This window comes from Glycine soja, chromosome 4 (assembly GCF_004193775.1).
Source record: "Glycine soja cultivar W05 chromosome 4, ASM419377v2, whole genome shotgun sequence".
Classification (NCBI taxonomy): domain Eukaryota; kingdom Viridiplantae; phylum Streptophyta; class Magnoliopsida; order Fabales; family Fabaceae; genus Glycine; species Glycine soja.
This window is the reverse complement of record NC_041005.1, coordinates 24,938,740-24,964,397: the sequence shown is the minus strand read 5'-3', so window position 1 is coordinate 24,964,397 and position 25,658 is coordinate 24,938,740. Positions and strand designations below refer to the sequence as shown.

At 35.0% G+C, this 25,658-nt stretch overlaps 1 protein-coding gene and 1 non-coding gene across 2 annotated transcripts; both read right to left on the bottom strand.

Moving 5' to 3' along the window:
* Window positions 1–2,957: 2,957 nt before the first annotated feature.
* LOC114409542 (polygalacturonase-like) lies at window positions 2,958–4,716 on the bottom strand. Its single transcript, XM_028373034.1, has 4 exons — window positions 4,548–4,716; window positions 4,098–4,409; window positions 3,486–4,004; window positions 2,958–3,360 (listed from the first exon to the last, which is right to left on the bottom strand). The coding sequence occupies exons 1-4, from the start codon at window positions 4,665–4,667 to the stop codon at window positions 3,142–3,144; spliced, it is 1,170 nt and encodes a 389-aa protein (XP_028228835.1). The 5' UTR covers window positions 4,668–4,716; the 3' UTR covers window positions 2,958–3,141.
* A 1,828-nt stretch (window positions 4,717–6,544) lies between these two features.
* LOC114410951 lies at window positions 6,545–6,695 on the bottom strand. The gene has a single exon (XR_003666342.1). It is a non-coding gene; the product is annotated as a U4 spliceosomal RNA (small nuclear RNA).
* Between the last annotated feature and the right edge of the window lie 18,963 nt (window positions 6,696–25,658).

Here is a 25,658-nt window from a genome sequence, read left to right as displayed (position 1 = left end):
CGACTGCATTTTAGTCCCTAATAGTGTCAATGATGTCAGAAATAACACTAATTTTTTCTCGCTCACTAGTTAACAACACAATTCTTTTTCTTAGCGATCAAATCAATTTTAGTTACTATTTTACCCAAAATAAATTTCAAAGTAGCCACCGAAATAGATTTCCATCTCAAGAAGGCTTTCAGAACGTACAATTTTAGTGACCAAAATTAATTCATTCGCCATTTTGATATTAACAGTCCATTATTACTAATATTTAATTATTAATATTAATAATATTGAAAGTATTTCATATATAATTAAAAATATAAATAATAACTTAATAATCATAAAATAATTTTGTAGAAGAAAGCTTCATGATGATGAATCAAGTTGATTCAAGATGTTTTGATGATAACAAGAGATGATGACAAAAAGCCCAAAAGAATGATTTCAAGAATGAGTCAACAATTCAAGAATCAAGAGAAGTTAATGATTTCAAGATTGAGTCAACAATTCAAGAATTAAGAGAAGTTTGATTTCAAGATTCAAGAAAAGATGAGTTCAAGTTCCAAGGGAAGAAATCAAGAAGACTTCACAAGGGAAGTATTGAAAAGATTTTTCAAAAAACAAACATAGCACAATTTTGTTTTTCAAAAGAAGTTTTCACAAAATTTTCTAAGTTACCAAAGTTTTTTACTCTCTGGTAATCGATTACTAGATTCCTGTAATCGATTACCAGTGACAAAGTTTGTTTTCAAAAGCTTTCAACTGAATTTACAACGTTCCAATTAATTTCAAAATGGTGTAATCGATTACAAGATATTGGTAATCGATTACCAGTGTGTTTGAACGTTGAAATTCAAATTCAATTGTGAAGAGTCACATCCTTTCACAAAAATGCTTTGTGTAATCGATTACAAGGATTTGGTAATCGATTACCAGTGACAAGTTTTGAAGAAAAATCAAAAGATGTAACTCTTCCAATGGTTTTCAGGTTTTTCTAAATGTTATAACTTTTCCAATGGTTTTCTTGACCAGACTTGAAGAATCTATAAAAGAAATACCTTGATTTGCATTTAAAGACAACTTACAACCTTTACAAACAACTTTTCCACATACTCTTTTACAACCTTTGAATCTCTTTGAACTTCTTCTTCTTCTTCCTTTGCAAAAAGTTTTCTAAAGTTTTCTGGTTTTCCAAACCTTGAAAACAAAAGTGTGCTATTCATGTTTTTATTCCCTTCTCCCTTTGCCAAAAAGAATTCGCCAAGGACTAACCGCCTAAATTCTTTTGTGTCTCCCTTCTCCCTTGTCAAAGAATTCAAAACGACACAGCTTGAGAATTCTTTTGATTCTTCCCTTTCCCTAAAACAAAAGATTTCAAAGGACTAACCGCCTGAGAACTTTGTCTTAACACATTGGAGGGTACATCCTTTGTGGTACAAGTAGAGGGTACATCTACTTGGGTTGTTGTAACTGAGAACAAGAGAGGGTACATCTCTTATGGATCAGTTCTAGTGGAGGGTACATCCACTAGGTTGTTCAAAGAGAACAAGGGAGGGTACATCCCTTGTGGATCTTTGCTTGTAAAGGCTTTTACAAGGTTGAAAAGAAATCTCAAGGACTGCAGGTCGCTTGGGGACTGGATGTAGGCACGGGTTGTTGCCAAACTAGTTTAAACTCTTGTGTTTGTCTTCTTTTTCCCTACACTCTTTAATTTCCACTATGCACTTTAATTATCGCTTTTAATTTTGGTTAAGTTTATATTTCTATTCTTTACTTTCTTAACATTATAGTAAAAGCCTAAGAAGGGCAGATTTTTTAATTAGTAAAGGTTTATTAATAATTAATTCAACCCCCCTTCTTAATTATTTTGAAGCCACTTGATCCAACAAATTTAGGATGTGATTTTTTTTAATAAAAAAATTACATTTGTATAGAAGTCATATTATAATTGTCTTACAACATAGTTTTCTATGCTTCTTTTAAAATAAAGACGCTTTACATGCTGACATCTTAATAGCAGTAAGAAATGCTATCAAAACCTCTTTGAGACCAAAAGGTGATGCATTTTCAAATTAGAAGAATCGAAATGGGTTCGTTATGGGAGGTTTTCTTGAATGCACATGTGTTTGTGATGTTTGTGTTCATCATTTATTTTTTATTGTGAGACCGAGGAAAGGGAAACCTTCTATGATGGGGTTGTATGTGATCGAAAATGATGTCGAAGCGATATGCACAAGATTAAGGATTTATTTATGTAATGTATCTTTAAACTCTATATTTTTGCATATTAAACTCTGATATTATTTTATACTAAGTTTTGATAATTTAGTAATATAAGAAGGAAAGAGGTTATATCCTATAGGGTATTACACCTGAAACCTCCATATTTTTTAGCACTTGTCTAATCTACTACCCATATCAACAAAATACAGTTAAGTAGATGAAAATATTCTTATAAATTTCTCACCTAAATTTCAAGTTCTTAAATAGTAAATTCTACTAAGCTAAAGCTTCGTATTACATCAAATAGTCTTGAGTAAAATTTCTAATTTATAAATTTGACATTCTAATATCATCATATTCAACAATATTTTGACCACTAAGAAAATTCTTACCTCAAGAAAGAATTATTAATCTCATCTTCTTCATAGGTTAGACAATGATAGATTTTAAAAAACATTTTACACTTGTTTGATCTAATTTGAGGTAACTTTGAATAAGTTTAGTTTTGTAACCATTTCAATGTATTAGTTGAATCAATTCACCAATGGAAAAGGTCCATTGAGTCTTTTAGTGTATATTAATAGTTATTATTGTAGTGTATTAATAAATAATAAACGAAGTCATTGTGTTTGCATGTTCTACACTTGTATATGATTCCTCGACACTTTCTAAATTTTCTAAATTTTAAACTTGGGTATGAATTTAGGACATATTACAAGCTAATTAATAAGATGAATAAAGAAGACTTCTTTTGCTATTGAAGAAACATTATATATATGATAATTATTTTACCATAGTCACGTTGAAGTATTTATTCACAGGAGAATACAATTACTAGACACCTCCTCTTTTAATGGGGATGGCTTGCTTCTCTACATAGGAAAAATAGTAAAAGAAAATTGATAAGGAAAAAGGCCATTATTGTTGCTCATTCTAGGCTGCACAAGTAGGAGCTTTTCCTGTTATTGTGGGCTTGACATTAGCACATTTAGCTGTTGCTGCACTTCCGTTGAATGTCAGATCAATATCAGCCATCTCTACAGCCTCACATGGTACACCACTACTACAAACAAGAACCACCCCTTCTTTAGTTCCTGAAGTGCCCTTAATGTTCTTGAAGGAAACCTTGCTTATCTTGATTTTTGACGGATTCTATGCCATCATAAGAACAATAAATGGAATAAAAATCAGTCTTTTAAATCAATTTAGTGTATGAACTATTTAGTCACTAAAATAATGTCATCATCCTATACATTAATGGATAACGAATTAAATACCTGTTTGGAGCATTGGTTCCAAGGACAATACTCTTGGTCTATGATGATAGGGTTCATAACATTATTCATGGTAAGATCTTCAAAATGCATATCAGTAATTGTAATTGCTCCTGGCGTGTTAGGCCAAGTCTTAATTCTCACACCATTATCTGTTCCATTCAAAGTGCAATTCTTAACTAGAAGACCTGCAACGGGCTCTTCAGCATCGTACTTCCCAAGGCTTCCAACACTAATGCCATGACCAGGTCCACAATTCACATTTTGGACAGTTATATTTTTGCAACCATCACCCAATGAGACACAGTCATCTCCGGTTGCAATGTTTGTGTTAAGAATCTTCACATCTGTGGATCTTCCAATGTGGATCCCGTCGGTGTTGGGGCTATCTTTTGGTGCACTAACTTTAAACCCATCAAATGTGAAATTGTTGCACCCCAAAACATTCACATGAAAGTTTTTGCTATCCTTGGAAGTAATGTCACGGACAATTGAATTATTGAGGAAATTAAAACCAAAATTCTGTTGACATTTGAGAAATAAAGCATAAAAGGGAGTTAAATTTGTGTTAGAAGGCACAAGATATTTTTAATTTCAATATTAATACTTATTTACCATGCAAAGCATCTTGCAGTCCTTGTTTGTTGTACAATCATTTTGTTTCCAAGCAGTTGCCCCTTGACCATCAAAAACACCTTTACCCGACAGGGTGAAAGAGTTAACATATTGAACAACAAACCATTGATGAGCCGCCTTAAGGTCAGTTGGGTTTGCAGGTGCTTGAATTGTTCCATCAACTTGAACCTCAATAGGAGCCTTGCAAGGACCTTTGACATCAACTGCACCCATTTGGTATGTGCCAGCTGGAATCACAATTTTGACAGCAGTTGGTGATGCACATGCTTGAGTCCAGGCACTTAAGAAAGCCTTTAGAATATGCAAATGACAAATCAATTAAAAAGAAGAAGTGATAATAATTAAAAAGATCCTACCTTTGAGACTACGCCTATTTTTTTTATCAAATGCTGAAATGAATTTTTTTGGTTCAATGTTACATGTCGATACCTGGCCTATATTTGTATTTGGTTTTCCTCCAAATCTTGATATGTCAAGATCCCCCTGTTGTGCAAAACCAAAGTCAAGAAGAAATAAAGAGAACAATATTGTGATTATAGCGAACTTCATATTTTTTTTCTTTTTCTTTTTGTTACACTGTTTTTGAACTTCTCTTGAATGAATTGATTCCGGAGTATGATTGGGTTATATTTATATTAGAGTAGCAAGGCTTTAAGACCATAAACATTATTAACAACTATTATCTAATTATATCTTTCCTTTTTTTAGTTGTTTGGTTGATATTTTTTCCAGCTTTTGACAAATAATTTTGAATCACTCGTTAATAACCTATCATTATATTTGCCAAAATTTTAATTATTTATAAATTTTTTTATTTAATTTCACTATATGTGATTTAATTTTATTTGGAAAAATATCATGTTTAGAAAGCATTATATAAATTGTGGATAAAAGATATCCAAAATTTATCTTTTTCGATTGGAAACCATTTAAAAGAATTTATATATTTTAGTTTATCCTCTTGCTTTTTACCTAAAACTGTAAAAGATCATCATTTAGGATTTGCGATGATAAATTATAGTAAATTTCAGCATACTAAATTTAAATTATAAATTTTATAGAACAACTCATTTTTTTAAAAAAATTGCAAATACATATTTTTCATATAACGTAAATAATTCCCCTCTTATGGATTCCTATGTTATAAATATAAATACCTCATTTAATTTTTAAAGTATAAATCATAACTTCAATGCGTGTACTGTTTTTTATTCTTCCATCTTTTTAATAATTATAATGATTTTCTATATGAAATAAGGTGTACCTAGAATATGGAACCGTTTTTTGGTTTCTAGAGATGTTTGTTGATAACTTGAGATAATGTGATTGTAACACTGCAATTTCCTCATCTAATAATTTTAAAATAATTAAAATTAATCAAAGAGAAAAGTAAATTTGTCTTAATTAAGAAAATTTAATAAAGACATTTTGTATCATTTAATGTGATAACTTTCGGTGAACTTCTAATTAAGTTGTCAAATTAATTCTGCACTCCTGTGGACCAAATAAAAAACACTTATTGACTTACCTTATAACAACAAAGTCTTGAAAAAATAGGCCCTACTAAAAAAAAGCTATTCGACGATGATTCTTAGGGGTCTTCAAACACAGTTTTTAACTGTCTTAAAATATCATGTCATGGTAGGTCAGTGAATTCAACGATGGTCAGTTGACTGGCATTGTACACGTAAGTGTCTATGACGGTTATTATAGAGGACCGTCTTAAAAGAGGTTTTGAATTAAAAAAATAAAAACACACTTCTTTATAAGACGGTTTTAGGCGGAAAGCGTCTTAACTAGAATATGTTTTAATTTTTTTTTTAAAAAGGACAATAACTATTTGTTTCTTAGACGGTTTTGGTGAAAAGCCGTCTTCAAATTGCACATTCTAAGATGGTTTGCCACAAAAAATCATCTTAGAATTTGCTATTTAATTTAACAAAAAAATATCATTTTCGAAGATGATCATCATAGACAACCGCCTTTGAAAGTTTGGTTTTTCTAAGACGGTTAATGACATAACCGTCTTAGAAAGCATTGTGTAATTCCGCTAAGTAGCATAACACAATTGAGTGATAGCTACAAACTCTCTTATAGGTGTATAATTCCACTAAGTAGCATAACACAGTGAAGTAGAGGTAATCATCAGCTTGTTTCAAGCTAGGCTATCATTTAGATATAATGCATACCAAGCTAGACCAAAATTAAAATAGGAATTCCCAGAGCTCAATCCAAAATTCCATAAGCAACAATTGATATTGAAAGAGGTAACCAAAATGAAAGACTTTTTTTTACCCTAATCTCCTTCTTAAAAACTAATAAATAGTTTAGGATGACATAGATATATAGGAAATTCACTTACCATAGGAGTAAGTCTTGCAAACTTAATTAAGAGGGGGTTTGGAAATAGTTTGTAAGGCTCGTAAGGCTTTGCCCTTGAGGAAGCCCTTCCAGAAATTCTCAAAGGCCTAGGGTGAACCTAGACCTAAGAGGGGGTTTGGAAATAGTTTTCAACCAACAATAGACGCTTTTCGGTTAGAACCTCACTAGCTGCATCATTGCCCCAAGTGCAAAGATGCATTGTAAGAGACTATGTTTCCCTACTTTATGAGATGGAGAACTTCAACCAACCAGCCACCACAAGTTGACCTCATCAGGATTATCCATGAACAAAAGAAAGCTTAATAACAATGCCTAGGGAGGAGCTTTACAAGGCACCCATCTTGGTCCTGTTAGGGATAAACATGTCTTTGAAGTACATTCAACATCTAGTTATGTCTTCTTTTACCATGGCATAGTGCAGTGACTAACACTGTATTGAGAACCATTTTTTGTCCCTCATTTTTAGTCTTTGTTTCCCACCTCTTAAACTTCTGCATTTTCCCTTTTAGGTTTCTTGTTTTTTTCAGGAATGGTGGAAATTATGTTTTATATGGATAAGACTGTTGGTTGGAATTGGAATGAGAATCAACATGGTGATCATACTTTTGTTTTGAAATAAATAAAAGTGGGCATGCTACTAATATTAAATTTAGTATGGTGCTTTTATTATAACGTTACACCCTGTTAGGAAACCAGAAATTAGAATAGAAATGACAGCTTTATTGTATCCATAAACAAGCTCGATGAACAAATACATTAAAGAAATCGGTCTTAAACATATATTTTTTAGTGAGTGTACACTAGCCTTAAGCATCTAAAGTTTTGAAACAGAATAAGGAAGTATAATGCTTTTCCCTTTAATGACAAAATTAGTAAAAATAATACAGTGGTGAACACACAAATAAACAGAGTGATTGAAAGAATCCAATATTGGAACTAGATTTTTTTTATTAAATAAAAATATAAATTATTGAAGTAACAAATTCTAACATCGCATTAATATACTTTATTAGAGAAAAATGAAGGGAAGTCCACTAAATTTTCATTTCTTATTTGTTTTCATTTATTGTTTAGTAGGACTTACAGTATGTGAGGTCCATCTAATAGTAAAAGATTTGTTGATAAAATAGTGTGAGAAAGTATAAGTTTAGCATTTATTCTAGAGTTAGACAAATTTCTCAACACCATGAACATTTTCCTGACTATTTCATAATTTTAACAAACAAGGACTTTAATCGAAAAATTTATAGTCAACCACACAATCCAAAGTAACCATAACTAGTAAGAGTAGAAATTTGTATACCAAACTAGAAATTTCCAACAACTAGTATTAATGTTAGAAAGCAATTGAACAAAAGCAACAGAAAAATAATAGAATTCAAGGTCAACACATTTCTGTCTCTCCTATCACTAAATTGAAAGTTTAAACAAGGCCTAACTCTTGTCAAGCTTTAGAAAGTTGTAGTTCTAGTCTCTAATCTTAGTACACCAAAATTAGTATACGCTCGTGATTTTCTTATTCCTATACTCTACACATAAACATATCAGTGATATTTTTATGTGTAATGTTCTACTGTTGTTTTTCTTTCAAATTTAAAAGTTATTTGACAAAAAAGACGGAAGGAATGGGTCATTAGCCGAAAATCCGATGCTTCCGGGGCTCAACAACAAGTCCATTGGAAAAGGTTATTGGCTTACAAATGTTGGTGGCTTTATTTCATGAAGTGAGTTTGGGAAACTTGCTGAGTTAGAATAATTAGTCACTGCCTAATAGGGGTAGGAGCTGTTACATTGCTGGTGTTGTTGTTGTTGTTTAGAGAAGTTTTGTTCATGCTATAGCTTGAGTTTCCTAGTCCTAAAGGTACATCATGGATATGTTTTCCTTTGTCATATCCTAATTTCGTTCGGGGACTATCGTTCATTGATCTTTTGATCCTTGCTAGTCGACTTATGGTGTTGAACGCCAGTTACAATGCAAAGCAAAGAACCATTCGGTGTTTCAATCAAGAAGACAAAATATACCAAGAAAGGAGGGCAAAAAGGTCTCTTCTCTCAAAATCCCTATCGGGGTTTTAAAGGGTTCCAAGGTTCAGAAGTTGAAAAAATTAAGAGAAGAGAGAAAGAAGAGGAAACGAAGCCGAGGCGCTACCGAATTGCAACCACGATCATTCCCTACGTTGTTTTCTTGTTCTGTGTTCTTTGTGCGACCGTCCACTACTACAAAAAGCAATTTTAACATCGACAGATTAACATTGGTTTTTGACAAAATCGATGTTAACATACACGCGGTGGCATAATTGTAAATAATGTGTATCCGTTAACATCAGTTTTGTAGAAAACCGATGTTAACGTATGATCATTTAACATCAATTTGTTAACATCAGTTTTTTTATTGAAAACCGATGTTGAAATTACATTTTAAATTATATTTGACGCAACCTTCTCTCGCGTGTATTCTCTTCTTCTCCGTGTATTCTCTCGCGCTCTCTTCTTCTCTGTTAACATCAAAGCTTGTTGTTCTCCATTGCGCTAAAGACCGTGACAGGTACGTTTCATTTCGTCTACCTGTGTTGTTTTATTGAATAGCTAGGTTTGTTTCTGGAACCTTTGGTTAACCTAAGGACCTTTTTTGGTTTCTGGTGCAAGGATTGGGGAACTCATGGTGACCTGAGACCCATTGCCGCTGCCATTGAATAGCTGAGTCTCGCTGCCATTGTCAGTGTTGAGTTTGAGGTAAGCTTCATGTCTTCATTGAAACTTTGTGCTTCCGCGTACGTGCTCTTTGTGCTCACTTCTCTTTGAAGCATGTTTATGTTCCCATCGTAATTTGTTCTTATGAAAACTAGTTGGTTATAGATTGTTAGTTAGTTTGTTAATTAGTTACTACTATTAGGGTTTGGAATGCAGCTAGTTGGTTATAGATTAGCTAGATTATTAATTATAGTGTCAAAGCTAAAATAAAAGATATACGGACCATGTTTTGGGGTTGAAGGCTTAGATCTCTGGACACCCAAAGAAGCAAGGTTGCAATTAGCTTTCCTATCGTCGATTATAGGAGCAGGATCCACACAAGCTCTCATGGCAGCTTCTGGTTCATGAAAAGTAACCTGAAATGGTAATCATTAATAAACATGAATTCATATATAGTTAGCACAAGAAGGAATATGAATTTGGCAAAGCCACTGAGAGGCTAGTGAAAAAAAAACATGTAATATACTTCATTTTGACCTGAGATCTAGGTAGCTAGCTACTGTTATATAATAATAATTCAAGAATATAATTTATGATGCTATATATATAGTGATATAGAGAGATAAGGGATAGAGAATAAAAGAAGATAATTAAGCATACAAATCCATAGCCTTTAGATCTTCCAGTGGCTTTGTCAGTGATGACAACAGCCTCCAAGATCTCACCAAATTGCTCAAAATACTTCTTCATTGTCTCCTTTTGAGTCTCCGAGGCCAAGCCTCCAACAAACACCTTAGTGTATGTTGTGTCACCAAACTGGCCAGCCAAATTAACTGGAGTAATCTTGAATATTGTGGATCCAATCAAAAACACACTTCCTCTGTCTTGTTGGATGGATGATCTTAATCTTATTATTATACTCTAGATAGAGTCAGCTCTCAATAATGACTAAACTTCCCATTGTTATTTTCTTTTTTGTCAAACAATGAGTGTATAGACAAACAGATCTAGGTGATGGGGGCTGGAGAAGATGAGAAATACCCACTGAATTTAGAGGGAAGATAAATAACCAGTGGTATTAGTAACCTTTTTTCAGTTAAGAAATGATTAAAACAAAACCCCACTTTCTGTTCTCAAATTCTCTCAATTTCATTTCTCTTAGAAACTCTTTCAAATTGTAATTAGGAGGAAATAATAAGAGTGAAAATGGTTTACAAATAAATCCCGAGTTAGAAAAAATTCTCCTCAATTCAGAGTATGTGAACAAGCAAATGCAAACACAGAGAGGAATGAACTGATTAAGACCTTTTTCACAATTGCATCAATATTATTTTCCTGATCATAGCCAACAGTGAAGGTTACAAGGAAATTTGGCCTAGACATAAGATCCTGCAAGTGTGAACTTAATTAAATGCTCTGCATGTTTATTTCATTTTGATATTGGCATGTGAATCTTAATGGTTTACTTATCCAAAGCTATAAATATCTGTTAAATTCAACAAAAACAAATTTGTTTTCTTTCTTGTTGAACATTGAGGTTCTGCATCTTACCTTTTGTCTTTCAGTTTCTCTGAATGAAGTTGGTTAGTGAAGCACTTTCTTGGTTCTCACTTCAGCTTAGTCTGTCATTTGGGATAATTTTTTTGCCATTTTAAAAAGTTGAGGATAAGTTAAACCAAAACAAATAGATTTCAAATAAAATAGAAATTTATAGCTTAAATATTCAATTGGTTATTTTTATATAGGGGTTTAAGCAGAAACATCACTTCATTGGTTCAATTGAAAGCACTACAAGTTTCCCTACTTTCAGCTGTGTGGTGAAGACTACAATTGGTGGTGGATCCAGTATCTGACTTCAGGTTCCTCTGCACCCTACCTTTTCCTATATGCTGTTTTTAACTTCTTCAGAAGTGTTGAAGTGACCTTCTACTCTAAAATTTTTTATGACTGAAATGAAATGACTAATGAATGGATTGAATCAACCTGAGAGCATTGAACCCAATAAACAATTACCTGGAAGTTTCTTGTCTGACTGGATTAACTGTTTTAGGGCACTTAAACATGCTTGTGCTACATTTTTTGCATAAGCAGGATCCTAGCCCTGTAGCTTAACAACTACATCCGCATTTGTGTATGAAATTATGCCATCTTTGACATTTTTATGGGTCTCCTGCCGTGCAAAATCTTCATCTGTATTTCAAGCTTTCCAAGTGATTTTAATTGAAAACAGCATGCTGCAGCAACCATGCAAGGACATGTGTTTGTCGGGGAAGTGTGGGGAAGATTTATTTGAAACCTTCTCCTTATAAAAACTTCCTCAAACTGTTTTTTATAAAAACTTCCCAAACCTGTAAGGTTGACATTTATTTGAAACCTTTTTCTTCCCCTATTCCCCTCCTACATTCCCCACCCATAGTAGTAAAAGTTTTTGAATCAAGTAACTCCACTCTTTTTTAGTTCCAAGTCAAGAATAAATTTGAAAAACCCATCTCTCTATATGAGAGCAACCTTGGACACTAGCTGAAAAACATCTGCAGAAAACTACCATTGGGTGCAGCTGGGTCTTTAGAGTCAGTCAGTAAAATCTGCAGAACCAGCAATGAGTCATAGTTGATGTATGCCAGAACCGGGAACAGTAAAATCTGCAGGTCCAGTGCAAATACAAGTTTTTGCTGCTGTCTTAGCTGGTTTTGTCGGTACAAGATGCTGAAGCTGAACCTTTTGTGCTTTTTTACTTCTTAGATGAAATGAATGACTTACTTTTGGTAATATTATCAAGATATATGGTTTTATAATTTGAACTAGTTGAGCTATGTGTATGTTGATCCTTATTAGAGAATAACATTTTGGTCTGTATTGAGCTTAAAACTTGAAGAATGATGAATGATTTAGGTGGTAATTGATGTAACCAAGGATCGATGTCCCCAAATTATAAGACCCTAGTTGTGCACAAGTTGTGATTACACTGGCCATAGTAGCAGTAGATGGCTTCACTCCAAATTTCAAACATTCTAAATGCAATGTCAATTTTCCCACCTTTTAAGTACATTACAATCAATGATGTTTGAACATGTGCATCCAAGTAAAAAGCAGCTCTTAAAATCTGCCCATGCAAGCACCTTCCCAATTTCAACTCAACCCTTGGTGCAGCCATAGATAAAACGAACCCAAAAGTCTGCGGGTCAGCCTCAAAACCTTGTAACCTTATTGTCTTGAAAAGCAACAAAACTTCACATATATCCCCAATCTGAGTATAGGATGAGATCAATGAATTCCATGAAACCAGGTCCCTGTTATCCATGTAATCAAACAATTTCGTAGAATACTCAATGTCCTGTGAGAGTGTTATGTGAGGGCTGGTATCTGTGGTAGAGATGGATTTAATAGTAGGGTTGTTGCTAATAATTTGAGTCTTGCTTCTGATGTAATATGCAACTCAATTATTCATACCAAATCCAGCCTAAAACTATGCTCTTGGCAGGTCTGACTTCTTTGAAATATAGGAATGAAATCCAGCCTAAATTCTGCAGCCTAAATTCAATTATTGTGGTTAAAGTATATTGACAATTAGTTTGTTTTCATTCTGAGTCAATAAATACTCTCTTTGTTTAGTAAGCAATCATTTTTTTCTTCGTTATAATGTTTCTCTAGACAAGAAAATCACTGTTTATCCCCAAAAGCAACTACAAATTCCCAGGAGTACCCCGGAGCCATTAGTCACTTGCAATTCTGTAACAGGAATAGCCTTGTGTTAGTCTGTGAAAACGATTAACTTTTGTGTATAAAACTTGTATAAATTGTATCAAACTCTCCTAATTTATGGTTATTTTGTAATGTTATAAGTATTTTCTGTTAAGTATAGGTAATAAATACTTAGTATTTCCATCTTGTGTGTTTAATAATCATTTTCTCTCAATTTCAGGTTAATTAGGTAAGCTTTGGAAAAGGCTATTTTCACCTTCTCGCTAAGCCAATATGCTAGCTTAGCGAGCATTCGCTAAGCGCAACATTCTTGGGCTAAGCGTGAGGAAGAATCCAGAAGAAGATGAGTTGTACAGGTTTCCTAAGTGCACCGCTTCATCTCTCTAAGCGCACCGCTACAGTTCATCCGCTAAGCGAGAAAGGCACGCTAAGCCAAAACTCACTAACGTTCGCTAAGCGGTCCATATGTGCGCTAAGCGCACGAGCATGAACAAGGCCGCCTTTTTAAGCCTGAAATCAGATTTTGTGAAGGAAGTTTGGATTGGGATTCAGAGCTTTGCATGTCTAGGGTTTCTAGAGAGAGAAAGGTCCAAGTTCCAGAGAGTTTTGAGAGATTTTGTTGTGTGAAGATCTGCATAGACCAGAGCTCGAAGCAGGAGCCGGTTTGAGAGTGTTGGATCGAGTGGCCTCAGAATAATTAAGAAGGGGGGGGGTTGAATAAATTATTCCAAGAACTTTACCAATTAAAAATTACTCTTTTAAGGCTTTTACTAAATTGTTAAGAGAAAGAGGAGTAGAAGAGAAACTTAACAGAAAGTAAAAGCGGAAATTAAATGCACATCAGAAAGTAAAAGAGTAGGGAAGAAGGAAACAAACACACAAGGATTTTTATACTGGTTCAGCACAAACCTGTGCCTACCTCCAGTCCCCAAGCGACCTGCGGTCCTTCAGATTTCTTTCAACCTTGTAAAAAACCTTTTACAAGCAAAGATCCACAAGGGATGTACCCTCCCTTGTTCTCTTTGAACCTAGTGGATGTACCCTCCACTAGAACTGATCCACAAGAGATGTACCCTCTCTTGTTCTCAGTCAAACCCAAGTAGATGTACCCTCTACTTGTACCACAAAGGATGTACCCTCCAATGTGTTAAGACAAAGATCTCAGGCTGTTACACCTTCGATACTTTGTGAATGGGGATACAAAAGAATTCTTAGGCGGTTAAACCTTTAAACGCTTTTGTATTATTGAATGGGAAGAATCAAAAGAATTCTCAGACTGTGTCGTTTTGAATTCTTTGACAAGGAGAAGGGAGACACAAAAGAATTCAGGCGGTTAGTCCTTCCTTCTTTTGGAAAAGAGAGAAGAGAAACACAAAAAGAATTCAGGCGATTAGTCCTTGGCGAATTCTTTTTGGCAAAGGGAGAAGAGAATGAAAAGGATGAATAGCACAAGTTTTCAAGGTTTGGAAAACCAGAAAACTTCAGAAAGCTTTTGGTACAAAGAAGAAGAAGAAGTTCAAAGAGATTTCAAGAGATTCAAGGCTTGTAAGAGATTGTATGAGTTTGTTAGAAAGATTGGAAAAATGATTGATGCAAAATGCAAAACAAAGCCTTGCTTTTATAGACTCTTCATGTCTGATCAAGAAGACCATTCAAAAGAGTTATAACTTTTAGAAAAACTTAAAACCCATTTGAAAAAGTCAAAACCTTTTTGAAGAGTTACATCTTTAGATTTTTCAGAAACAAACATTGGTAATTGATTACCAAATATGTGTAATCGATTACACAAAGCTTTTTGAGTGAAACAATGTGACTCTTCACATTTAAATATGAATTTCAACGTTCAAGGACACTGGTAATCGATTACCAAAACATTGTAATCGATTACAGCCTTTTGAAAATATTTGACACGTTGTAAATTCAGTTTGAAAACATTTTCAAACTTATTTTGCTACTGGTAATCGATTACAACAATATGGTAATCGATTACCAGAGAGTAAAAACTCTTTTTGATGATGACAACTTCTGAAATCAAGAAACACACACACACTTTTTCCTAGTCGATCACTCTTATAAATGCTCCCCCTTTGTTTTTGAATTTATGCTTATCTTAAAAATAAGTTGATTACTCATGTGAATTCTTGATTTAATCCCATTTCTCTCCCCCTTTGGCATCAACAAAAAGCCAAAGTGCGTATCAAATAAATTTAATTTAAACATCCATTTAATGTTCATAAAAAAATATCAACCAAATCATGAAGCAAGAAGCAAGAACCATGAAACCATGAAGCAAACAACCATGCATAGATAAATTATAAACTCTACATAGTCAAATAACATACTTAATAATTGTTCAAACATACCATGCAAAAAGGGAAATAGTAAATTGTTCAAATAGTATAATAATATAGCCAAAATACAAGGCTGAAAATCAAAGTACTAATATTAAGATATAAGTCTAAGATGATGGTGGCGGCGGTGGTGGAAGATCAAAGCTTGACCGGATGTAAGATACATCTTCTTCAACCTTAGTCATTCTTGACTCCATTTCATTGAAGCGCATATCCATTTGCAGTTCCAAAGTATCGAACCTCTCACCAACAAAGGTTGGAAGACCATCAAACCTTTCCAAAATCTTCGAAAGAAGAGATGAATCTTCTCCCTCATGTCCTTCTTCACCAATATTTCTAGCACCCTTCTTTACCCATGATCCATCATGCTCCTTAATATAACCAAAGGATGACTGAAGCGCCTATAAGGAATGATCTCTAGATTGGAACATAAGGTTCTGAATCAAGAGGGATGTTGAAATGTTGAAGGAAGAGGATAACAAGGTGAGGATAAGGCAATGGGGCATTCAATCACAATGCCTTATGCATGCGATATCTAACAAGATGTGACCAATCAATTTGTAAACCTTTATGAAAGGCCCATATGACAATGAGATCTTCTTCAGAAACCTGGGCAAGGTTTGAAGATCTAGGAAGCAAAATGCGACCTATAAGGTAATGGAGGATGCAGCTTTCAAATGCCAATGAACCGGCAAGAAGTCTTCCGGTCATATCCGCTTGGTTGGTGCAAACCAACCGGAGAGCATCATGCACAGAGAAATCGAATTTCCATTCATCAATCAGTGCACCCTCAAAAGGCACACCTTCACTAGGAAATTTTGTTAAATCATAGAATAGGGATTGGTCAATGACCATCTTAATCCCATAGATTTCAGACATTAGAACATCTTTATGAATTTCTAAATTTGAATAAAAAGCTTTAACTAACTCAGAATAGACCGGTAATTTCAGAGACATGAATGGAATAAGATTGGAGTTTTCAAATGCTTGGAAGCATTCAAAATTTTCATTAGAGAAGAACTCCATATCTATGAATTTTGGCTCTACAATGGAACGAGAGGAAAAGAGGTTTGTGTACCGTGTACGCTGTTCCTCTGATGAGAATAATGACCCAGAGGGAATGGAGGGAGGAATTGGAGCTTCCTGTGACCCGGAATGCCACTGACTCCGACTCGAAGTTCCTTTCCGCTTTTTCGATGGTTCCTCCATTTGAAGAGTTTTTTTGGGATTTCAATCGGTTCAAATGAAAGAGATTGAAAAAAAATATGAAGTTTGGGCTTTGTGGGGAGTGATTTGGACAAGAAATGAGTGAGATATGGCTGGAAGAAAAATTGGGGGCGAGGGTTTTCGAGAGAATGAAGGGTTGCAGGTTTCAGAATTTGAAATTTGAATATATAGGTTCAGGGACGCGTCGTAATTGATTACACAAATATGGTAATCAATTACTAGAGAGCAACTTTGCCAGAAATAATTGTTTGTAATCGATTACACTATTATGGTAATCGATTACCAGTGGTTATTTTAGCCAGAAAACAAAAAATAGAAGGTTTTCTAGGAGAAAAGAAGTTTTGAAAACTATTTTTGAAAATACTATATTTGAAAATACTTTATGACTAATTTTCAATCATGTAATTTACATATCATGTCATGCAAAAATATTCAAGACATGAAGATAATCAATTTTATCAAGAACAATTACAACACAAGTATGAAGAATATGATTTTACTTGAATAAATGAATGAATATTTCATGCAAATAGAATGAAATCAATCAAGCAAATATACTCATGATTTCAATCAATCAAAAGACAAACAAATAAAGAATTGTTAGTCATCATAGTCAAATTGTTTGAATGAAAATTTCAACTTTAAGAAATTTTTTTTAATAAGATAATGATTTTGATATTACCTTTTTCAGGATTGAAGTGTCTATATCTTCAAAGTTGAGAATCATTCTTTTTCTCCTTGTTTTTCATCATTGAGAGATGTTCTCATCACTTTCATAATCTTTGGTTAAAAGATTAATCTCCTTTTCTGAACCATCGGATGAATCATTGTCATCCCATGCAATGTATGCTTTCTTAGTTCTTCTTTCGTCAAATCTTTTCTTTTCACTTTTCTCCGGCCATTCTTCATTTGACGGACAGTTGGCCTTGATGTGACCAATTTGATTACATTTGTAGCACCTAAGGACTTGAGAATCATCTTGTGATTTTCTTCCATTATTGAAATTCTGACGCCTGTCAATTCTTCTTTTCTTGATGAATTTCTGAAATTTCTTAACAAAGAAAGAAAAATCTCCTTCATCATCTGAATCTTCTTCTTCGTTTTCTTCTTGTATTGAAGATGAGGCTTTAAGGGCTATGCTTCTCTTCTTTTTGTCATTTTCTTCATTCTGATTGAGGCGTTAAAGTTCCATCTCGTGTTCTTGCAATTTACCAAACAAAGTGGCAAGAGACATGGAAGATAAATCTTTGCTTTCAGAAATAGCAGTTACCTTGGGCTGCCATTCCCTACTTAAACATCTTAATACTTTATTAATTAAATCTTCATTGGGAAAGTTTTTTCCTAAGGATGCAAGATGGTTTACTATATGTGTAAATCTCTTTTGCAAACTATGGATATTTTCATTTGGGTTCATCCTAAATAATTCATATTCATGGGTAAGGGTATTTATTCTAGACCTTTTTACATCTGTGGTTCCTTCATGGGTTAACTGGAGAGTATCCCACATATCCTTGGCATTAGTACAATTTGACACTCTAAAGTACTCATCTATCCCTAGGGCTGAAGTGATGATATTTTTGGCTTTGAGATCGTACTGGATTTTTCTCCTATCTTCTTCTGTCCACTGATCTCTAGGTTTTTGGGTTGAAGTACTTGTGCTTACATCTACTATTGTGGGTATATGTGGTCCTAATTCTATTGCTTCCTATATATTTAGATCTATGGCTTCAATGAATATTTGCATGCGGGTTTTCCAATAATGGTAATCCTTACCATTGAAAATGGGTGATCTGTGAATAGAATTTCCTTCAGGAAACAAGGGATTTGAGGAGGCCATCCTACAAGAAACCTACTCTGATACCACTTGTTGGATCGAGTGGCCTCAAAATAATTAAGAAGAGGGGGGGGAGGTTGAATAAATTATTCCAAGAACTTTACCAATTAAAAATTACTCTTTTAAGGCTTTTACTAAATTGTTAAGAGAAAGAGGAGTAGAAGAGAAACTTAACAGAAAGTAAAAGCGGAAATTAAATGCACATCAGAAAGTAAAAGAGTAGGGAAGAAGGAAACAAACACACAAGGATTTTTATACTGGTTCAGCACAAACCCGTGCCTACCTCCAGTCCCCAAGCGACCTGCAGTCCTTGAGATTTCTTTCAACCTTGTAAAAACCTTTTACAAGCAAAGATCCACAAGGGATGTACCCTCCCTTGTTCTCTTTGAACCTAGTGGATGTACCCTCCACTAGAACTGATCCACAAGAGATGTACCCTCTCTTGTTCTCAGTCAAACCCAAGTAGATGTACCCTCTACTTGTACCACAAAGGATGTACCCTCCAATGTGTTAAGACAAAGATCTCAGGCTGTTACACCTTCGATACTTTGTGAATGGGGATACAAAAGAATTCTTAGGCGGTTAAACCTTTGAACGCTTTTGTATTAGGGAATGGGAAGAATCAAAAGAATTCTCAGATTGTTTCGTTTTGAATTCTTTGACAAGGGAGAAGGGAGACACAAAAGAATTCAGGCGGTTAGTCCTTCCTTCTTTTGGAAAAGAGAGAAGAGAGACACAAAAAGAATTCAGGCCATTAGTCCTTGGCGAATTCTTTTTGGCAAAGGGAGAGGAGAATGAAAAGGATGAATAGCACAAGTTTTCAAGGTTTGGAAAACCAGAAAACTTCAGAAAGCTTTTGGTACAAAGAAGAAGAAGAAGTTCAAAGAGATTTCAAGAGATTCAAGGCTTGTAAAAGATTGTATGAGTTTGTTAGAAAGATTGGAAAAATGATTGATGCAAAATGCAAAACAAAGCCTTGCTTTTATAGACTCTTCATGTCTGATCAAGAAGACCATTCAGAAGAGTTATAACTTTTAGAAAAACATAAAACCCATTTGAAAAAGTCAAAACCTTTTTGAAGAGTTACTAGATTTTTCAGAAACAAACACTGGTAATCGATTACCAAATATGTGTAATCGATTACACAAAGCTTTTTGAGTGAAACAATGTGACTCTTCACATTTAAATTTGAATTTCAGCGTTCAAGGACACTGGTAATCGATTACCAAAACATTGTAATTGATTACACCCTTTTGAAAATATTTGGAACGTTGTAAATTCAGTTTGAAAACATTTTCAAACTTATTTTGCTATTGGTAATCGATTACAACAATATGGTAATCGATTACCAGAGAGTAAAAACTCTTTGGTAAAGGTTTTGTCAAAAACTCATGTGCTATTCAAAGTTTTGAAAAATCTTTTTAATACTTATCTTGATTGAGTCTTTTCTTCATTCTTGAATCTTGAGTCTTGAATCTTGATCTTGATTCTTGAGATCTTGAATCTTGAATCATGATTCTTGATTGTAGGCTTTCTTCTTGATTCTTGAACTCTTGACTTGTTCTTGATTCTCTTGAGATGGATGTTCTTTGATTCACTTGAGATGGATGTTCTTTGATTCACTTGAGCTTTTTGTTCATCACTTTTGTCATCATCTTTTGATGTCATCATTGTTATCATCAAAACACCTTTGAATCATTGTTGATTCATCATGAAGCTTTGCTTCCACAGAGAGCTTGAGATGAGTTTGTGAGTGATTGTGAGATCCTAGAGGTGAAGGAGACATCCTCACCACTTGCAGTTTTGCAATCTTTTATCTTGTTCTTCTCTTTGTTGTTAAGAAGGCTTCCTGGTATGGAAAGCTAAATCCTCTATTGGATCTTCCCTATAGGTACCTGATGTAAATATATGTTTATCTATTTAATGATGTTTTGTGTGTTCTCTGTGCTATCTGGTTTTCATTCCAGTATGCCTTTACCTTGATCACGTAGATGCATGCTTTGTTAGGGTCATTCAACAGTGGAAACTGGTCTGACTCTAAAGTCCTTGATAGTGTAGGGCTAAGTTGTTGTGCTTTCACGAGGAATCGGGGTGCGATAAGTTAGTTGAGTATGTGTGTCTTAATGCGGTCCTGGTTGAGTTAAGTCTTACAAGAGGAATCTGTGGACGATGCTTGATCACGATTAGGCTAAGCTATCATGAGGAATCGGGGTTTAGTATTTCAGGAGACATCATAAGAACACATGAGCATTGTTAGATAGAGAATATCTTTTTAGCATCAGGCACCTATTAGGAAGACCAACGTGTTCTCTATTTGTTTTTACACATCATTTCTCTTGCGTGATTTTCTTTCTTTTTGCACAGATAGTTTATACACTTGTTCATAAAGTGCAAGCTAAGAACATCAACTATCCACATTTTTTACCAGCATTGCACGTCCTAAAGTGCAAGCTAAGAACATCAACTATCCACATTCCTTAATTCATTTAATACAGGGGAAATTATTTTAAGGATTACCTAATGAAGACCCCTATGCGCACTTGGCAACGTTCATTGAAATATGTAACACTGTTAAGATTGTCAGTGTACCAGATGAAGCTATTAGGCTCAGCCTTTTCTCATTCTCATTGGCAGGAGAAGCCAAGAGGTGGCTCCACTCATTCAAGGGCAACAATCTGAAAACCTGGGAAGAAGTTGTTGAAAAGTTCCTAAAGAAATACTTCCCAGAGTCCAAGACTACAGAAGGGAAAGCTGCAATCTCTTAATTTCATCAGTTTCCCGATGAATCTCTGCGTGAAGCATTGGAGAGATTCAGAGGCTTGTTAAGAAAAACTCCCACTCATGGATTTTTTGAGCCAATTCAATTGAATATGTTTATAGATGGGCTGAGACCACAAACCAAGCAACTGTTGGATGCTTCTGCAGGGGGAAAGATAAAACTGAAGACCCCGAAAGAAGCAAAAGATCTAATTGAGAATATGTCAGCCAGTGATCATGCCATTCTACGAGACAGAACCCACCAACCCACGAAGAAAAGCTTGATAAAGCTATCATCATATGACGTGTTATTGGCACAGAACAAGTTGCTTTCTAAGCAAATGGAAATTTTAACAGAAACACTTGGTAAGCTGCCAACTAAGTTGTATATGGGTCAACCTACACACTCTTCTGTTTTGCAGGTTACAGGTTGTACCATCTATGGTGAGGCTCATGAAACAGGCCAATGTACTCCTACTGAAGAAAACACTCAAGAAATTCATTATATGGGAAATCAACAGCGACATCCTTATTTTTGCCTTGATTGGATATTCTGCATGCTGTGTTTTTGCTGTTTCCAAAATGGTTTGTTGCTGCATATTGTTGCTGTCAATTATTGTTGAAAGAAGATAAATATAATCGGAATATACCTCAAAATAGCATACAAACAGATCAACCTTGCACCCCTCCCAAGGGGATAAAGAAAACTAGTCAAGATGGTTGTAGATGAAAATCAAGCCATTAAACCTGATGAAAGTGTTAGAAATCCCAATAAAATTTTTATGTAATTAAAATTCAGGTAAGGTGTTTTATTTAAATTCGAAACGAGTGAGAAACATATGATGTTGCCATTTTCCAAATATTATGATCTAGGTAGAGAAAAATGGCATCATTAGAATGTTTTATATCATATAATTCCCACTCATTATCTTAGTTGCTTAAAGCTCTTGCCTTCTCATCTCTCCCTTATCTCCTCTCTCCCTCTCTCTGTCTCTCCTAAACCCCATGAATTTCAAAGCAAAATTAATTTGAAAACAACATGCACACACACACACACAACCAATACATAAATGGTTGTAGCAATCTTCGCGGAACCGAGCATGTCCAATTCCACCCAGTCCAACAAGCTCGCCGTGTCGGAGCTTAGCAATCGCGGCGTGCCATCTTCGTTAGACATTTCAGACACCATTGTCTAATTTAAGGCTGTAACATAAACATAGTTTTAGCATAATTTGTTTAGGCACCACCTCAAAAAACAACACATCGATCATAAAACACTTATCTAGTTGTTTCTAGAACCTACCATAATACTTCTGTGCTCCTTCTCAAGGTTTCAAACAGAACTAAATCACAAGTATAACAACAGTATTAGATCACATTGTTGAAAAATTAAGGAATGAGGCAGGTTGGCAATAAAGCTGCAGTTACTTCTCTTAAAATAATTATCATTTTGAAATTGTTTCACTTATTCACATTGTATGACTGTCCTCACTACTCTGTGTGCTACTTACAAATGTTTGTTACCAATTAATGTTTTTATTACTTGTTCACTGCCATTAAAGACGATTGATATTTGAAATACAAATTATGTTCATGATGAGACAACCTTAGATTCTTGTTTGAGACTGAATGCGATGATTTTTGCAGACAGTTTGCATTAATCATTGTATTCAATCTTGAATTGTCCGTTTGGATAGTTTGGCAGACTAATATTTTTATGGTAGATTCATGCGTTATGGTTAACATTATTTTGTTTAATTTGATGAAATTTCAGTACAATGCATTTCTAGTTGTTCTTTGAGTGCATACTTGATTATCGAGAAATTAATTTGACCGATTTCATGTAGTGTACTTGGAGACCAATGCGAAAAGCTGTCGAAATTTTGTCAAATTAAACAAAATAGAATTAACCCTGACATATGAAGCTACCATAAAAGACGGTCTTCCTGAATGGGATAGGGCCACACCTATAGTAAAAAGTAAGATTTTCATGCATCAAATAACTTTCTGAGTATCACAGAGTTATTACTTAGATGGATCGAAGTTGGATGAATGAAAGTCGCATCAGCCCAGAATATGAGGAAGGCGTGGAGCAATTCTTGCAATTTGCTTCTGAAAGTGGTCGACCGGATGAAAATGTGATGCAATCCTACCCCAGAAGGGCATTGGATAGAAGACTCAAAGTAGATTGGGCCAGAGATGCAAGAGAAGGCCCTAGGGTTCTCTTGAGCCTTAGGGCAGATTTCAGGCCCATGGGCTAAGTATGAGCCCACTTATCTTTGTACATACTAGATTAAGGTTTCATTATTTTTGGGCCTTGTATTTAGGGCTCCATAATGTAGGTAGGGTACCCTAGAAATGTAGGATTTTTCAGCCCTTGTATTTGAGGGCACCTAGACTAGTTTTTGTATTAGGGGTAGTTTTGTAATTTCACATGCATTAAGTGAATATTTGATATGTGTGTTGAAAAATAAATTTAATTGAATTGGGAGAAGCCCAATCCAATTAAATTTTAGAGGGCGGTGAGCATTTTCTTGCTACACCCCATTGCCGCATCATATAATCACACTTTGTGCATGTCCTTCATACTTTACATGCCTTATGACACCTAAGCACACTTAGTGGAGAATCTTGGACTTGATCTTGGATTAGTGGGCTGAACCATAACTAAAATTCACTAATCATAATTAGTGAAATTTTGGCTCCAAAATTTGGCTCCACAAATTCAATTTCAAATCCAAGTGAAATTTGAATAGAAATTCAAATTTCCCTCCAATTTTGTGTGACACTTAGGCTATAAATAGAGGTCATGTGTGTGCTTTTTTTTAACTTTGATGATTTGAAAATTAAATTTCAGATTTTAGAGCACAAAATTTCGTGCTCTTCTCTTCCTCTCCCTTCATTCATCTCCTTCTTCCTCCAAGCTCTTATCCATGGCCTCCTATGGTGGTGAGCTTCTTCTAGACTCATCTTCTCCTTGAAGTGGCATCTCCTCTCTCTCTTCCTTCTCCATTCTGCTGCCATTCATCTTCCAAGAAGCAAAGGAATCCATTGATGAAGACGATCCTAAGCCTACAAGCTCCAATGAAGCTTACATCAAGATGGAAAATATTATTGTCCTTGCATCAATTGTTTGAATGGAAGACGAAAAATATTGGACGACATACAGGAGCATCTATTATGTGATGGGATTAAGAAGAATTACATGACGTGGATATGGCATGGTGAATTAACAAACATGCAGAATGGGTTCCAATCTGAACCGTTTGATGTAGAAATGGGAGATCGCTAGGAGGATATGATTCGTGACCTTGGACAAGAGTCTTTTCACCAAGCACATGCCCCTATGTATGAAGGATTGCAGAGTGACTCAAAGAAGCCTTTGTATATGGGGTGCAAGAATTCCTTGACGCTGTTGTCGGCGGTGTTAAGTCTGGTTAATGTGAATTCCAGATATGGGTGGAGTGACAAAAGCTTTACTTCACTGCTTCAAGTAGTACACGATATGCTTCCAGAGGAAAACACATTGCCTAAAAGTTACTATTAGGCGAAGAAGATACTGTGTCCGATAGGTATGGAGTATTAGAAGATTCATGCTTGCCCGAATGATTGCATACTGTACAGGCATGAATTTCAATAAATGTCCAAATGCCCTAGGTGTAGGGCGTCACGGTACAAGGTGAAGGATGATGAGGACTACAGTTCTGATGAAAACTCAAAGAAGGGACCTCCAGTGAAGGTGTTGTGGTATCTTCCAATCATTCCAAGGTTTAAGCGTCTTTTTGCTCATGGAGACGACGCAAAAGACCTTACCTGGCATGCAAATGGGAGAAACTCTGATGGAATGGTCCGCCATCCGGTTGATTACTCGCAATGGATGAAGATTGATGCTTTGTATCCAGATTTCGAGAAAGAGGCAAGAAATCTTAGGCTTGGACTAGCCAGTGATGGAATGAATCCATATGGCAATTTAAGCACTCAACACAGTTCATGGCCAGTTCTGCTAGTAATTTACAATTTTCCTCCTTGGTTGTGCTTGAAGCAAAAATACATGATGTTGTCTATGATGATATCGGGCCCAAGACAGCTAAGAAATGACATTGATGTTTATCTAAGTCCATTGATTGAAGACTTGAGAAAGTTGTGGGACGAGGGGGTTTTAGTGTTTGATGGTTTTCACAAGGAGACTTTTGAAATTTGTACAATGCTTTTTTGTACCATTAATGACTTTCCAACATATGGGAATCTCAACGGTTACAGTGTTAAGGGTCATCATGCATGCCCCATCTGTGAAGAAGACACAAGCTATATACAACTGAAACATGGTAGAAAAACAGTGTACACTAGGCATCACCATTTTCTAAAACCTCATCACCCTTACAGACGATTGAAAAAAGCTTTTAATGGAAGTCAAGAGCATGAAACTGCACCGATACCGTTGATTGGTGAGTAGGTCTTCCAGCGGGTTGAACACCTGAATACTGTATTTGGAAAGACCCAAAAAAAGGATAAAAGTGAGAGTTGCATAAGGAAGAAGAGGTCCATTTTCTTTGATCTTCCATACTGGTTTGATCTAGATGTTAGACATTGTATTGA

Coding starts and splice junctions, on each gene's coding strand:
- LOC114409542 (XM_028373034.1), bottom strand. CDS start 4,667: ATGAAGTTCGCTATAATCACAATATTGTTCTCTTTATTTCTTCTTGAC. Junction 4,410..4,547: donor CAAATACAAATATAGGCCAG/GTATCGACATGT, acceptor CATATTCTAAAG/GCTTTCTTAAGTGCCTGGAC. Junction 3,361..3,485: donor GGAACCAATGCTCCAAACAG/GTATTTAATTCG, acceptor ATGATGGCATAG/AATCCGTCAAAAATCAAGAT.